General features: G+C 44.4%; 1 protein-coding gene across 3 annotated transcripts in view; it reads right to left on the bottom strand.

Moving 5' to 3' along the window:
• Positions 1-15,399, bottom strand: part of ascc3 (activating signal cointegrator 1 complex subunit 3) — a 661,661-nt gene that overhangs the window by 130,240 nt on the left and 516,022 nt on the right. For all 3 annotated transcript variants that reach the window (XM_038799272.1, XM_038799274.1, XM_038799273.1), the window contains exons 31-34: positions 11,146-11,283; positions 10,902-11,022; positions 9,829-9,961; positions 4,250-4,375 (exon numbers count right to left, since the gene is read on the bottom strand). In XM_038799272.1, the coding sequence (XP_038655200.1) occupies positions 4,250-4,375; positions 9,829-9,961; positions 10,902-11,022; positions 11,146-11,283 (518 nt within the window). The remainder of the gene's footprint in view (positions 1-4,249; positions 4,376-9,828; positions 9,962-10,901; positions 11,023-11,145; positions 11,284-15,399) is intronic.

Here is a 15,399-nt window from a genome sequence, read left to right as displayed (position 1 = left end):
AGGAACCACAACTATCCTGGTGACCCTGGCTGGTGTTTACTGAAGGAAGCCGCAGATCCGTCCAGGCACCTGAAGCGCATCTTCAGCATATTGATATGCTGTTTAAGCACACATCTGGGACAAGATGGAATTCACTGTAGCACTGGTGGGCTTCAGTGGTGGGATTTCTCACAGATGTAATGAACCAAGTTGTCTAGCAGCCATCCCTTAAAGCGATCTGGGAGCTAGCACTGCTACAGCAAGAGTAATGTGTACAATTCTGGTTACTGCATTATACAAAGAATGTGATTGCAGTAGCATGGTTACAGAGGAGATTTATGATGATGATGCTAGGAATGGAGAATTCTCGTTGTGAGGAAAGATTGGATAGGAAGGATTATTTTCTTTGGAAGAGAAGTAGTTGAGGAGATATTTAACTGTGCTGTATAAAACTGATGTGAAGATGCCGGCGTTGGACTGGGGTGAGCACAGTAAGAAGTCTTACAACACCAGGTTAAAGTCCAACAGGTTTGTTTCAAACACTAGCTTTCGGAGCACTGCTCCTTCTTCAGGCGAATGACACTCAGATTCACCTGAGGAAGGAGCAGTGCTCCGAAAGCTAGTGTTTGAAACAAACCTGTTGGACTTTAACCTGGTGTTGTAAGACTTCTTTCTGTATAAAATTATAAGGGATGTTGATAAAGTGGATTGGAAGTACTTAGTTTCCTCAGAGAGGTCAATAACCAGGGTGTATATATTTAAAATAATTGGTAAAAGGATTAGAGGGAGTTGAAGAAAATTTATTTTTCACACGAAGGATGGTAGGGATCTGGAACTCATTGCCTGAAAGGATGATAGAGGCACACATGCTCATTGCATTTAAAAGGCATTTGAGCGTAAACTTGAAGTGCAGTAAGCTACAGTGCGACAGACCTGGAGCTGGATATCTCTTTTCTATTGCTGCAGGCACAATGAGTCTTCTTTGTGCCATTGGAAAAAGCATCAGGGCAGTGCCTGGGGATTTTGTGCACATCTATATAAACATCTTTTTCTGATTGCTATCAGTTGCACATTAATGGAGAGGAAGCCCTTGCAGTTGACAGGTATTCCTGGTCATTCTGTCAGGTTCTGGATTGTCACATGTGCGCAGACAATGATGGCCTCTACCTGTGGGAAACCAACTGATACGCGAAGCCAGACCACATGCTCACTCTGACTGGCATCAGTGGTAAAGGTGAGAGAGGGCGTGGTTCAACGGAAAACTTTCTATGCTCATTTGTGATGTGGGTTTTTCAGGGAGTTTCTCGCCGGCACAACCAGCGAGTTCCTCACTGCCATTCAATGGCAACATCGAGGGCCGAAGGGCCCGTACTGCGCTGTAATGTTCTATGTCTATGTCTATGACATTCTATCACTTTTCTGGGCCTGGGGGAGTTTCTCACAGGTTTAGCCCACACAGAATCTTTTTCTGCACTGAGGAGCTGAACGCAAAGATCCGGCCGCCATTTTGAAAGGGTGCCCTGAACTCTAAGTGAGTTTCTGTGTCCTCCACACTCCCCATCCATGGGTCCCCCACAGATGGGCACTACCCCCCCCCCCCCCCCCCCCACCCTGCTATGGAATTCATGGCCCCCCCCACCCCCACAAGTGAGGACACCCCGCTCTGTGGGGGTTCCTTACAGGACCCCCACCCATCACCCCCCCAAACCTCCCAGAGGGCCATACTTACCTGTCCTGCACACCCCCCACCCTTCATACTCCCCTCCACCTTTCATGAGCATGGACCCCCAGTGCCAGGGGACAGTGCCAAGGTGACAGCTGGGCAGTGCCAAGGTGCCTACATTCCAGGGGGAGTGCCAGGGAGCCACTGCACTGACCCTGCCAATCAGGGGTCTCTGATGGCCTGGGAGACCCCTCCCTGGGTGCTGTTCCGCCTGGTGCACTTTTGAGTGGACAAGTGCTGAACCCCGCTTGGCTGCAGCCTCACTGGCGGTCAGTAGATCCCAGGAGGCCGGTAGATATCAGCTAAGTTCGCTGAAGTTGGTCCCGCTTCTTTTGGGCGTGCTGCAGATTCCGACACTTTGCGGGCCTTAGGTGGATCCCATGAGGCATGAAGACTGGCAGGAAGCCTGCGAGAAGCCTTTCCCGGGATTTACCGGCCGCACGGGCTTGAGCAAGCATGCAACGTAGCCAGTTAATCTGTGGCCCTGACAAAAAATCCATCAGTCACCAGTCTTATGCATTTGCATCCTGCCCTATGGGAGATCCTGGCCATATCTGCGGCAAGTCCTCGAGGGATCCCAAGATAAAAATGTTGAAGACAGTGGGGACTCTGACATCCACTGCTCAAGTGTGGCCCCAGGTCCAGGAGACTCAAGGTGTCGGACATCACTTGACGTGACATCCTGAGCTGCCTGAGATAATAGTGCTCAGGCATGTCAAGGATCTGATCCTCTGCCTGTAGGAAACCTGGGCTTTTCTCCAAAGATGCTGCCTGACCTACTCAGTATTTCCAGCATTTTCTGGTTTTACCTCTGCCCACAGACCCTGTTTCATGGGTGGTGCCCACAATGAGTTGCACGTCTCGTTGCTCTTCAGTAGTATTGCTAGCCATCTTGGTGCTCACCTCAGGTAGTAAAAGTATACCCGTCTGCATGTGACAAAGCAAATATGCAAAGTGTAGTAAGTATCCTTTTGTGCAAAGTAGCCTCTTAACAAACTTTTTTCCACCAACAGGCAAGAAAGTTGCTCTAAGTACTTGTGACAGTCATTGCTTCAGCCCTTTCAATTGTCACTACATAATCGTTTCGGTTTCACAGGTAAGTTTCATGAAGACTGAAAAAACTTCTGGCATCCATGTTAAAGTGAAAACAGTATGTTACTATGAGCGATTAGCAATGAGAAATTGACAACCCAACTTTTCTGAGGGGTTCTGTGCAGGCACCCTATTGTGCTGGAGTCAAAAGTGGAAGTCATCAAGTTAGAAGGCAGCATGGTGCACAGTGATTAGCACTGCTGCCTCACAGCGGCAGGAATCCGGGTTCAATTCTGGCCTTGAATGACTATCTGTGTGTGAAGTTTGGATGGGTTTCCCCCGGGTACTCCGGTTTCCTCCCACAGTCCAAAGATGTGCAGTGGATTGGCCATGCTAAAATTGAACCATTGTACTCAAGGGTCAGGTGGGGTTTATGAGGGAGTTGGCTGATGAGCCATCAATTGCACGAGAGACGAGTTGCTATACAAAAGTTAGGCTTTAATAAGCTAGAACTTAGCCCTGCGGTCGACTACAATAAAATGGACGACCGCCGGGCGTTCTGACTATTTATACCTCGGTATGGAGGCGTGGTTAACTCAGCCTCTTGACCAATCGGAGAGCCGTCACATGACTGGTCTCAACCAATCGGTCGAGAGGCACATGACCGACCAGGGCCAATGGTAAGCCGGTGTTCTGCACCAATGGCAGACAGCTATGCAAATCATACCACCACATTGGCCTCGGTAGGGTTCTCTTTCACAGGGTCGGTGCAGACTCTCCTTCTGCACTGTAGAAGGACAGTCATCTTGCAGGTTTCAATAACTTGTGCTCTTCTACATGAAAATTCAGCCCAAAGTCTTTTGGATTTTCCATCTGTCGTATTCTGAGGGTCACAGTCTGAGGATTCAGTGTAAACCATTTCGAACAGACATTAGGAGACATTTCTTCACACAAGGAGTGGTGAATCTGGGGAATTCATTACTACAGGAAGTAGTTGATGCTAAAACATTGAATATATTCAAGAGGCGGCTAGATATAGCACTTGGGGAGAATGGGATCAAAGGTTATGGGGAGAAAGAAGAATTAGGCTATTGAGTTGGATGATCAGCCATGATCGTGATGAATGGCGGAGCAGGCTTGAAGGGCCTAAAGGCCTCCCCCTGCTCCTATCTTCCATGTATCTATGTATGTATATCTCCTCCATGAACTGTGAAAAGCTTCATTCTCTTCATCATCCTTTTTTTGCAGCTAGCCAATCTTGATCTGACTGTTCTCTCTCATCCCAAAGTTTGCAGTTATCTGACAGACAGTACTGTCTAATGCTTTGCCCCCCCAAAAAACTTCAGAGTGCAGCAGTGTTAAATTTAGAATGCATCACTTTGGCTAAAATGTTGTCGGATACGATGCTGGTGCCAAGTTTTAAATGATGATTTAAAAACTGTGTAGCTTGATAGGTGAATGCAGAAAGTAAATTTGCCCGATCGGAACCAGCAATAGAAGGGTATCATTACTGACCTGGGATTCATGATAAGACGTCGAAAAAAGTAGGTCCAGGTAATGTAATCCATGGCATCTTGCTTGGATGAGACAGTTCCAGCAGAAATTTCAGCATTCATGTGATCAGAAAGCACCTCCAACAAACTGTAATGTGTGAAATACAAATGAGCAAGGACACTCTTAACAATCTTGTAAAGTCTAGCAGTCTTATGTTTTAAATGGACTCTTTTAAAGTGAAACAGAATGCCCTAGAATTGAATGAATACTGTGAACTTGTGCTGAATTCTGCCTTGCGATGAATCCACGTGTCCTGGTTTCCATGGGGACAGTGGGCCCAGCTCAAATGTTATTTAAAGTCACCTTTAACAGCAAGACACAAAGGAAAAGCACCAGGTCGTACTGCTGCAGAGTCTCAGAGCCAGAGAAACCAAAGGATTTGGTGGGAGGGAGTAGACTCACACAGTGCCCTTATGGAATGCAGAAGAAAAGGACTGTTTCTGGGTATTTAGTTGGTGAGGATGGAAGACGCCAGATGGAAACTACTCTTGAGGAATCAAGAATTATGAAAAGTTAGAGACCATGGAATCTCCAGGGGAACCTTACAATCGGGAATTCATTCAATCATGCTAATGGGTTCAGTGAAGAAGAATCTGTTTAAAAGGACACTGGAATATTCACCTCGGCAAGGCAGGGAGAAGGGTCCTAGTTAATGCCAGTAGGTTTGACTTAAATAAGACGACCTGTCTTGGAGAGCGCAGTGTAAAATATAAATGCAGTGTGAGGTTTTCTGCCGTATTAAGAAATTAAAGGAGGATATGTTTTCTGTGGTTTAGTGCATTTTCTTTTAGTGTATTTTCACACACACCCACTTTTACTCTTTGGGGAATAGTAGGGGTGTGGTGGAAAGATTCCAGAGCTAATTCAGCCCATTGAGCCATGTTATGAGTGCTCCTTCTATGGCCAACAAGTCCTGGTGTTGGACTTGAACCCAGAGCTACTGGTCTAGCGGTAGGGGTGCTCCCACAAGATCTCCTGTTTAGTGTATTACTTGGTTAATGAGAAATATTTAGTCGATGTTGATTTAAGGTTGTTTGTTTCAGTAAAAGTCTTAAAATGTGAACTTGTTGGTCACTGGGAAATCCATATCTCTTTTTAGAAGTTACCAGTCTCTATGGGGAATGTAGCACATCACACAGGAATAAAGTTAATATTGAAGATTTGATTGCTTTTATCTGCACTCAGGGGAAAAGATTTCCTCCAAAGACTATTTGTAACAAAATTATAAACTAATGCCTTATGTTCACTATGGAGTACAGAAAAAATAATGTCTATGATGATATGTTTGTGGCAGAAAACACCCTTCTGTTTCAGAACTAATTCAGTATTGTTCTCACACAGCTACTTTCTATCAACAGGTATATTCAATGGCTAGGATTTTTATGTTTGCAAAGGAACTGCTGCTGTCCTGCGCACATGTCCAGCGTGAAGAATTGGATCATGAACTTAATGTCAATATGTTAGTTTTCCATAATATGGCTGATGGGAGGATATCGCTCACTGCCCCATTTTAGTAAGAAAATGGCCCATGAGCTTGATAACAAGCCCATTGACCTGAATATTATATTCACCATGCCATAACGCAGTTGTTGTGTGCATGAGGGCGAGGGCAGGGGAGTCCACTATTTCACCATCTGGGGGAGGAGGCTGCTTTATGCACCCCTGCCCAAGATGATACTTGCACTTTCTGCCTCACCGCATCATTTCTGAAAGGGTGCCCCTGTCTCCCTTCCCTATTCCTCCCCCACCCAAAGATCCTGCCTTCACTGCACTCTGGGATTCATGCTGTCTTCAACGTGGGACTGGCTGCAGTTCCAACAGCACGATTGAGTTCTAGTGCTGCTGGAACTGCTAGAACTACTGGCCAGATTTAGTGGCGACTCTCGAGATCAAACGTTCCTTCCACAGAGCCAGAAGTTACACTCTTTGCTTGCGGCCGCTGGCAGTGTACCATTGCTGCAGAGATGTGAATTTTAAAATTGGCGGGTTTGTGAGGGACTTTGTCTGTTGGCACCAAAATTGGTTTATAGAAACGAAGATTTAATTTTCTTTAATTTTATGGTTAGCATTTGTAACCTGTATCTTGGGAATTGCACCCATGACTGGCCATTTTAACATAACACCAAAAAACAGTGGAGTTGTTTTTTTTTGTAAAGGAGTAACTGGACTAACTATGTATGTATTCGTTCATAAATAATTATACTGTCAGTTACCCAATAACTTTTCACCTATTTTTAATATGACTAGAACAGTGTACTCTCAATGTGACAGGCAATTTTGACTTACAATCTCATTCAGGGTTACAATCTGATTTGGCAAAGATGCGATGGTCACTTATTTTTTGCTTCTGTATGAACCATAAAAACAAAACTGCAAATCTCTGAATTTTGGTGGATGCAGACAGCTTATCTAGCTAAATTTCAAGATAATATTTCATTTTAAGTTATGTTTTGTCTCATGTTAGCTACCAGGAAACAGAGTAGACATAAATGGGTCGTTTTAGTGTTTGTAAGATGTAACAAGTTGAGGGCCATAAGGATCAGTGCTGGAGCCTTAACTATTTACAATTGATACCAATGACTTGGGTGACAGGATCAAATGTATGGCAGCTAAATTTGCTGGTGAGACAAAGATAGGTACGAAAGCAAGTTGTGAAGAAGACATAAGCAGTCTGCAGAGGGATATAGGTAGGTTAAGTGAGTGGGCACAAATTTGAAAGATGGGATATAATATGGAAAAATGTGAAATTTGGCAGAAAGAATAAAAAAAGGATATTATTTAAATGGGGAAAGATTGCATAACTCCATAATCTGCACCAAGTCTCTAGCACATGATTGCTGATCTCCCTGTTACATCACAACACACATCACTATCTCATTACTATAATTATTAATCCATTATGCTGCAGTTAGTCTGCAGGTACAAGTGATTAGGAAAGCATATGGAATGTTCTTATTGCAAGGAGAGTGGAATATAAAGAAGTGTTTGTTTTGCTACAGTTGAATCTGTATTGATTAGACCACATCTAGATGCCGTTTGGTCTCCTTATGTAAGGTTCACTTGCATGATGGGGTTATATGGAGGAAAGGTTGGAGAGCCTGTATCCATTTGGGTTTAGAAGACTAATAGGCGATCTTATTGAAACATACAAGATCCTGCACTGTCTTGAAAGGGTAGATAATTAAAGATTTTTCTCTATGTGGAAGGAACTAGAACTTGGAGACACAATGATAGTGTATTGATTTATTGATAGTTTTAGATGCTAATTGAATGCATTTAGCAGAGAGGTAAAAAATATTACAAGTGTCTTGACTGTGAGAATCCAGTCATTGCTTCACATAATGAATTAGACTGTGGGAATCCAGACATTGTTTTGTTCAATGTTTCATATGATGAATCAGCCATTGTATTCCAGTGTATTCAGCAATAAGAATGTATCAACTTATCAGTTGCTGCAAGGACTCCAGGCGTGAGAAACATATCCAGTAATTTTCCTAAGACTGTGTCAGCAGATGCTGAGCTAGTCTTGATAGGCACCAGTCAACAGACATCCATTTAAACAAACCAGGAGGTCTCAGCTGAAAATTAGAAACCAATGAGATTAAATGAGGGATTAAACCAGAGATAAGAATTCCCTTAAACGTAGGACCTCGTGGTCAAGGCCTTCTTCCTGAATTCTTGAATCATTTATCTATTTGTTTGTGTTTAAAGTGATTTCTTTATGCTTTTATGTGCTTTTTGCCATGAGTTTGACCCTTTTATGTCTCATTTGATATTTAATTTTTAAAGTTTTGATGCAGTTGTTAACCAAGTGTATTCAAGTGAATAATTAGAATAAAATTGTATTTTGACATCTCCAATCAACCGGACTACCGACTCTTATTACTGTAGAAGGTAAATTAAGAGCCCCAATACACAGTTTAGAAATAAGGGGTCGCCCATTTAAGAAGGATTGGAAGAATCTTTTTCTCTCAGAGAGTCATAAATTTGGGGAACTGTCTTCTCCAGAGAGGGCTGGAGGCAGGGGCAGTGAATAGTTCGGAGGCTGAATTAAATACATTCTTGATTTATAAGGGAATCAAAGAGTAAAGTGGGTAGGAAGGAAAGTGGTGTTGAGGCCACAATCAGATAGTTTGTAGAATTATTGAATTGTGGAGCAGGCACACAGGTCTGAATGGCCTACTCCTGCTCCTAATTCAGGCGGAGTGACGGTCATGTATTGGTAATGTCACAGAGCTTGTAATTCAGATGCACAGGCGAATCCTCTGAGAACACTTGTTCTAATCCCACCACGGCAGCTGGTGGAATTTAAGTTTGGATTTGGAAATGAAAGACAATCTGAGTAATAGTGACCACAAAAGCTTAACTGATTGTCGTTAAACCTCATTTGGTTCACTATTGTATTTTTGGGTGTCACAGTGGCTAGCTGCCTCACAGAGCCAGGGACCCGGGTTCGATTCCAGCCTTTGGTGACTGTCTGCGTGGAGTTTGCACATTCTCCCCATGTCTGCATAAGTTTCCCCCGGATGCTCCAGTTTCCTCCCACAGTCCAAAAGGACTTGCAGGTTAGATGGATTGGCCATGTTAAATTGCCCCGATGTGTCCAAATATATGCAAGTTAGCTGGGGTTAAATGGGTTAGGGGTCTCTTTGAGGGTCAGTGCAAACTCGATGGGATGAATGGACTCTTTCTGCACTGTAGGGATTCTATGAAATCTGCCATACTTTCCTGGTTTGGTCTCCATGCAGATCAACAGTAATGTGGTTGATTCTGAACTACCCTCTGTCCTTTAGGGAAGGATGTTTGCTGCTCTTATCCGATCTAGCCTCCTAATGACTCCAGAGCCATAGCAATGTGCTTGATTCTTAAATGCCCTTGCAAATCTAGTATTCACTCAGTTCAAGGGCAATTAGGGTTGGGCAGCAAATGTTGGCCTTGCCACATACCATGAAAAAATAAGTGTGTTCACTATAAGTATGTTCGTAATTCTTCCCACTTTTATAATTGCAGCTTTGGTGATGGATTACCTTGGTACTACCGCCGATTTGAATTAGGAAGAAGGTAGCAGATGACAGACAGTCCTTTAAACTCAGGATCTGGCTTTAAAACTAAAACACCTCTCTGCTAAATGAAATTGGTCTGAGAGAACCGAATTTCGTGAACATCAATCCAGTTTTTTGTTGCCAACAATGCAGTACTCATAAATTGACAATCACCCTCAGAGAGGCCATCGGGAATGGTTGGTGCGGGGAATAAAATGTAAGTGTACCCTTTTTAGCTGGATTTAAAGCATACTGTTCGGGCAAGTATAGAGAGAGAGAGCTTTGGTCTTCACCTCGTCTGTGCTTTACTTAACTGTTTCACACAATCATTGAGACAGAAAGTGGGCAAGAATTCCATTCTGCAGCACTGATAACCCCCAGGAAAACAATCAAGCATGTAAAAGGCTGATTAGACACTTACAGACAAAACAGGTTAAAAAAAAGTCACATGTTCATCTGCAAACCCTGGCATTATGCAATTCTCTTAATATAACTCACCTTGATTCAACAGGGAAAGGTTCATACAGAAACTTTTTGTAGAAGTCTTTTTTAATATCATGGACTAATATCACAGCTTTTCCCTGGTCATCAAACTGAGGCCTGCCTGCACGCCCCATCATTTGCAGAACATCTGAAGTTTAAAAAAAATGAGAAATTTCTTATTTTACTTTGTTTATAATTTTTATAAAGTCCTCGTTGCAGCTAGGCGCCAGATTGTGAGATAATTTCAAAAGAGTCCACCCTGATTCATCCATTTAGAAAGATCCTAACATCCATCTACTGTAAAATGTAATTGTTTGAGTACTGATTCCTTGGCTTAGTGGTAGCACTCTTCCTCAAGTCAGAGGGTTATGAGTTAAAGCCCGAATTTTAGGATTTCAGCACAAAACTCAAGCTGACAAGAGCGATGTACTCAGGGAATGCTGTAGTGTTGGAGGTGCTATCTTTTAGATGAAACCAAAGACCCACCTTCCATCTCAAATGGACATAAAAATCCTCTCAACATCACAACAAAGAGGAGCAGGGAAGTTTTCCTGTGTCCTAGTTAGCATTAAGAATTCATAGAGTTTTACAGCACAAAAAGAGACCCTTTGGCTCACTGTGTCTGCGCTGGCCATCAAGTACCTACCAATTTCATCCCATTCCCCAGCACTTGGTCTGTAGCTTTTGTATGCTATGGCGTTTCAAGTGCTCATCAAAATGCTTCTTAAATGTTGTGAGTGTTCCCGCTTCTACTATCCTTTTAGGCAGTCAGTTCCCTCGCCATCCTCTGGGCGAAAAATTTTCTCAAATCTCCTCTAAGTCTCCTGCCCTTTACCTTAAATCTATGTTCCCTGGTACTGACCACACTGAGGGGAAAAGTTCCTTCCTATCTACCCTATCTGTGCCTCTCATAATTTTGTACATGTCACTCAGGTCTCCCCTCAGCCTTTTCTGCTGCTCAGTGATTTACATTTCTTCAAATTAAACCATGATGAAAATTGGGGCAAACATGCACCAGATTCAGCAATAACCATAAAATAGCATTAGAGAGAAAAAAAAGAGATAAACATCATATCTATGCTTCCTACCTGTAATTGCAAAGTCCACATAACGTCTTGTTTTTCCATCATAGTACTCAGTACCCTTAACAATGACTAAATGAGCAGGGAAGTTCACTCCCCAAGCTAAAGTGCTTGTCGCAATAAGGATCTACAACAACAATTAGGACAAACAGAATCCAATGCATCAGAAAATTACATACACAAAGACATGATCAAATAAAGGACTTTTAAAATGTTTCTTTTGGCAATCTTGAGAAAAGTGGGTCGTCACCTGGATTTTGCAGTTCACAAAGAGTTCTTCTACATGCTTCCGGTCATGTTCGTGGAGTCCAGCATGATGTAAACCAATACCAAAGGCTAAGGTAAGTTTTAGATTGGAATCTCTCACCATCTCAATGATGTCACTCATCTGTCCAGATGTAACAACAGTAGAAACAATTATTTAGTTCAAAAATCATTTCGCCATGACCATGTTTTCAACATGACTTTTGTAGAATATACCGCACAGAAACAAGCCATTTGGCCCAACCAGTCCATGCCAGTGTTTATGCTCGAGCACAAGTGTATTTGTGGAGATCACAGAAATGCATCAAGTACAATTCACTTTACCATCATGCAGTCAGCCTGTCTACGCTTGCGTAAGTACATGAACTGTAATTCTGTTTACCTTAATGAAATCCTTTCCAGAATCACTTGAATATGGTCACAACATAACCTTTTGTTATGAATATACCTTTTGAATATACCTTTTAACAGGTATATTCCTCATCATTAAAATGAGAAATATGATTAGTTTAGAATATGGTGTGAATTGGATAAACTTCTATAATTGATAATCTTGTAAAACGTTTCTGAATATTAACATGACAATGTAAGCCTACTGCACAAACTACATACAGCTGTTCTGATCTAGAGATGATCAGTATTCAGTACTGAAGTTAACTTTGCTCACAGCAGCTCCCTGGATACTGAAACAGTATGGCACACTTAAGCTAAATAAATTGCTGTGAACAGTATGTATTAAAAATATTGACAAATATCTCAGACAGCGAAAAAGGGCAACTGAAATTTAAGTTTTGAAGCATTGTCCCCGAACAGGTGCCAAAATGTGGCGACTAGGGGCTTTTCACAGTAACGTCATTTGAAGCCTACTTGTGGCAATAAGCAATTTTCATTTTCATTTCATTGTCATATCACTCCACCTCTCCTCCTCTCTCCCTATTGGGAGGGGGGGGGGGGGAGAGAGAAAAAGGAAAAGGAATGAGGGCAGTGCTCCAAACTAATCAGCATTCTAATGAAGAATGAAAAAAATTATACTTTCAAACATCATTCATGACCTCTGGCTGTCTCAAAGTGCTTCATAACCAATGAGCTGATTTTTAAATGTTGTCACTGTTTAAATATAGGGGGCTGGATTCTCCGCACCCCGACGCCTAAATCACAGCCAGCGCAGGGTGGAGAATCGATTTGCCACACGAAATTGGGGCCAGCGCCGGTTCCCAGATTCTGCGGGCCCCGAAGAGTACGCCGCGCTGCCCAGCACCTACCTGGGGCCATTGATGGAGGCCCGCTCCGCCCCTGACCGGCCGAAGTCCCGACAGCGAGGATCTAATATGGGCCAGCTGGTCGGGATACTCTAGTGGCGGCTGCGGATACAGTCCGTGGCCGCCCTGGTCGGGGGGGGGGGGGGGGGGGGGCAATCGGATGGCCTTATACGCTACCGGGAGATGTTTGTGTGGGTGTTGAGGGTCGAGTCGATCGGGGGGGGGGTTATTTTCAGGGTCCAGCTCCACGGTCTGAGTCCGCCATGGAGCACGGCGCAGCCGCTGGAGGCCGCCAGTGTGTGCATGCGCACGCTTCAACCCGTGAAAGTCCACAGTTCTGACGCCGGCATGGAAACATAATCCCAATAACGGAGAATCCAGACCAGGATATGCGGCAACCAGTATGAGCCAATAAGTGAGAACAGGTATAGCTTTGTTGATATTGACCGAGGGACACCAGGACTACTTTTCTCTTCTTCCAAAAATTTTATGGAATCTTTTAAGAGCTGACAGAACCTCAGTTTGTTGTTTGCGCTGAAATGGGCCACCTCTGATAATGCAGCACTCCCTCAGTACGTCCCTAAAGTGCAGCATAGATTATGCACTCAAGTCCGGAATATCAGGCTGGAATTGATGGGCCTCCGATCCAAGGCTACACTTGGATCAAGGTACATTTAACCCTGAGCATACTACAACACTATTTCTGCAGCAAAAGTTTAGGTGTTGCAGAATTATTACGGTGCAGAAGGCCATTTGGTCCATTGTGTCTGTACTAACTCTCCAAAAGAGCATCAAGACTTAGTGTCATTCTCCTTCCTTTTCCCGTAATCTTGCACGTTGCTTCTATTCAAATAATTATTATTTTTAAAAATAAATTTATATTACCCAATTATCTTTTCCAATTAAGGGGCAGTTTAGTGTGGCCAATCCACCTACTCTGCACATTTTTTGGGTGTGGGAGCGAAACCCATGCAGACGCGGGGAGACTGTGCAAACTCCACATGGACAGTGACCCAGAGCCGGGATAGAACCTGGGACCTCAGCGCCGTGAGGCAGCTGTGCTAACCACTAGCCACCGTGCTGCCCGTTCAAGTAATTATTTAATGCCCTTTTGAATGCCTCGATTGAACCAGCTTCCACTACACTTCCAGGCAGTGCATTCCGGATCCAACCAACTGTTTTTTCTCACATTTAATTTGCTCCTTTTACAAATGACTTTAAATCTATGTTCTCTTGTTCGCAATCCTTTTACGAGGGGAATTGTTTCTCCCCATTTACTCTGTCCAGCGCTCATGATTTTGGAACACCTCTATCAAATCTCCTCTTGGCCTCTTGCTCTCCAAGGAGAACAGTCCCAACTGTCTCCATTTTATCTTCAGGACTTATGTTTCTCATTCCTGGAAGCATTTTTTGAACCAGTTTGCACTATCTCCATTGCGTTCACATCCTCTATATAGCGTGATGCCCAGAACTGTACACAATAAACCAGCTGAGGTCTAATTAGTGTCTTATACAAATGCAAGATAAAAGTCTTTGCTCGTGTGCTCTATGCCACTCTTAATAAAGTCCAGGACACTATATGCTTTATTTTTTTTTAATAAACAATTTTATTGAGGTAGTTTTTGGCTTTATAAACAGTTACAGACCTCATCAGAAAGGAAGCAAAAAAGGCAAAAATGTGCAAACATCCACGTACTTTCAATACTTCCATCGTAACATATTGCACAAGCCCGCTCCCCTCCCACCGGTACTACCCGCCATATTTTCCCTCCTACTCTACTCTACCCCTCCCCCCAACCCCCTGCTGACGCTCACTCTCCCGCAAAGAAGTCAATAAATGGTTGCCACCTCCGGGTGAACCCCTGCACAGATCCCCTCAAGGCGAACTTAATTTTTTCCATCCCCAGGAAACTCGACATGTCCGCAAGCCACCACTCTGTCTTCGGGGGCTTTGAGTCCCTCCACGCCAATAATATTCGTCGCCGGGCTATCAGGGAAGCAAAGGCCAACACATCGGCCTCTTTCTCCTCCTGGACGCCCGGGTCTTCCGAAACCCCAAAAATTGCCACCCCTGGACTCATCACCACCCTTGTTTTTAGCACCTGGGACAGGACCCCCGCAAATCCCTCCCAGTTCCCCCTCAGCTCAGGGCATGCCCAAAACATGTGAACATGGTTCGCTGGTCCTCCCGCGCACCTAGCGCATTTGTCCTCTATCCCGAAAAATTTGCTCATCCAAGCCACCGTCATATGGGCCCGGTGAACGACCTTAAATTGGATCAGCCCGAGCCTAGCACATGTCGCGGTCGAGTTTACCCTACTCAGGGCCTCTGCCCACAGCCCATCCTCCATTTCCCTGCCAATCTCCTCCTCCCATTTAAGTTTCAGTTCCTCTGTCTGGGACCCTTCCTCCCTCACGAGCACCTTATATATACCCGAGACTCTGCCCTCCCCTTCTTCCCTCCTAGAGACTATTCTGTCGAGGATCCCCATTGGCGGGAGGCGCGGGAAAGATGGGACCTGTCTACGAACAAAGTCCCGCAACTGTAGGTATCTAAAATCATTTCCCCTTACCAACCCAAATTTCTCCTCCAAGCTCCTCAAACACGCGAAGCTCCCTTCCAGGAACATATCTCCCACCCTTCCCGCCCCTGCTCGCCGCCATACTCGGAACCCCCCATCCATACTGCCGGGGGCAAACCGATGGTTGTCGCAGATTGGCGCCCAGACAGACGCCCCCATCTCCCCCACATGCCTCCTCCACTGGCCCCATATCCGCAGGGTCGCCACCACTACTGGGCTGGTGGTGTACTTGGCCGGCGGCAGCGGTAGAGGAGCCGTGACCAGGGCTTCCAAACTGGATCCCCTGCACGAAGCCGCCTCCACCCGCTCCCAAATAGACCCCGTACCCACCATCCACTTCCTTATCATAGCGATGTTGGCCGCCCAGTAATAATTGACCAGACTCGGCAAAGCCAGCCC

Source organism: Scyliorhinus canicula, chromosome 6 (assembly GCF_902713615.1).
Source record: "Scyliorhinus canicula chromosome 6, sScyCan1.1, whole genome shotgun sequence".
Classification (NCBI taxonomy): Eukaryota; Metazoa; Chordata; class Chondrichthyes; order Carcharhiniformes; family Scyliorhinidae; genus Scyliorhinus; species Scyliorhinus canicula.
Note: the sequence above shows the minus strand (reverse complement) of the source record. Positions and strands in the feature narration are given on the sequence as shown.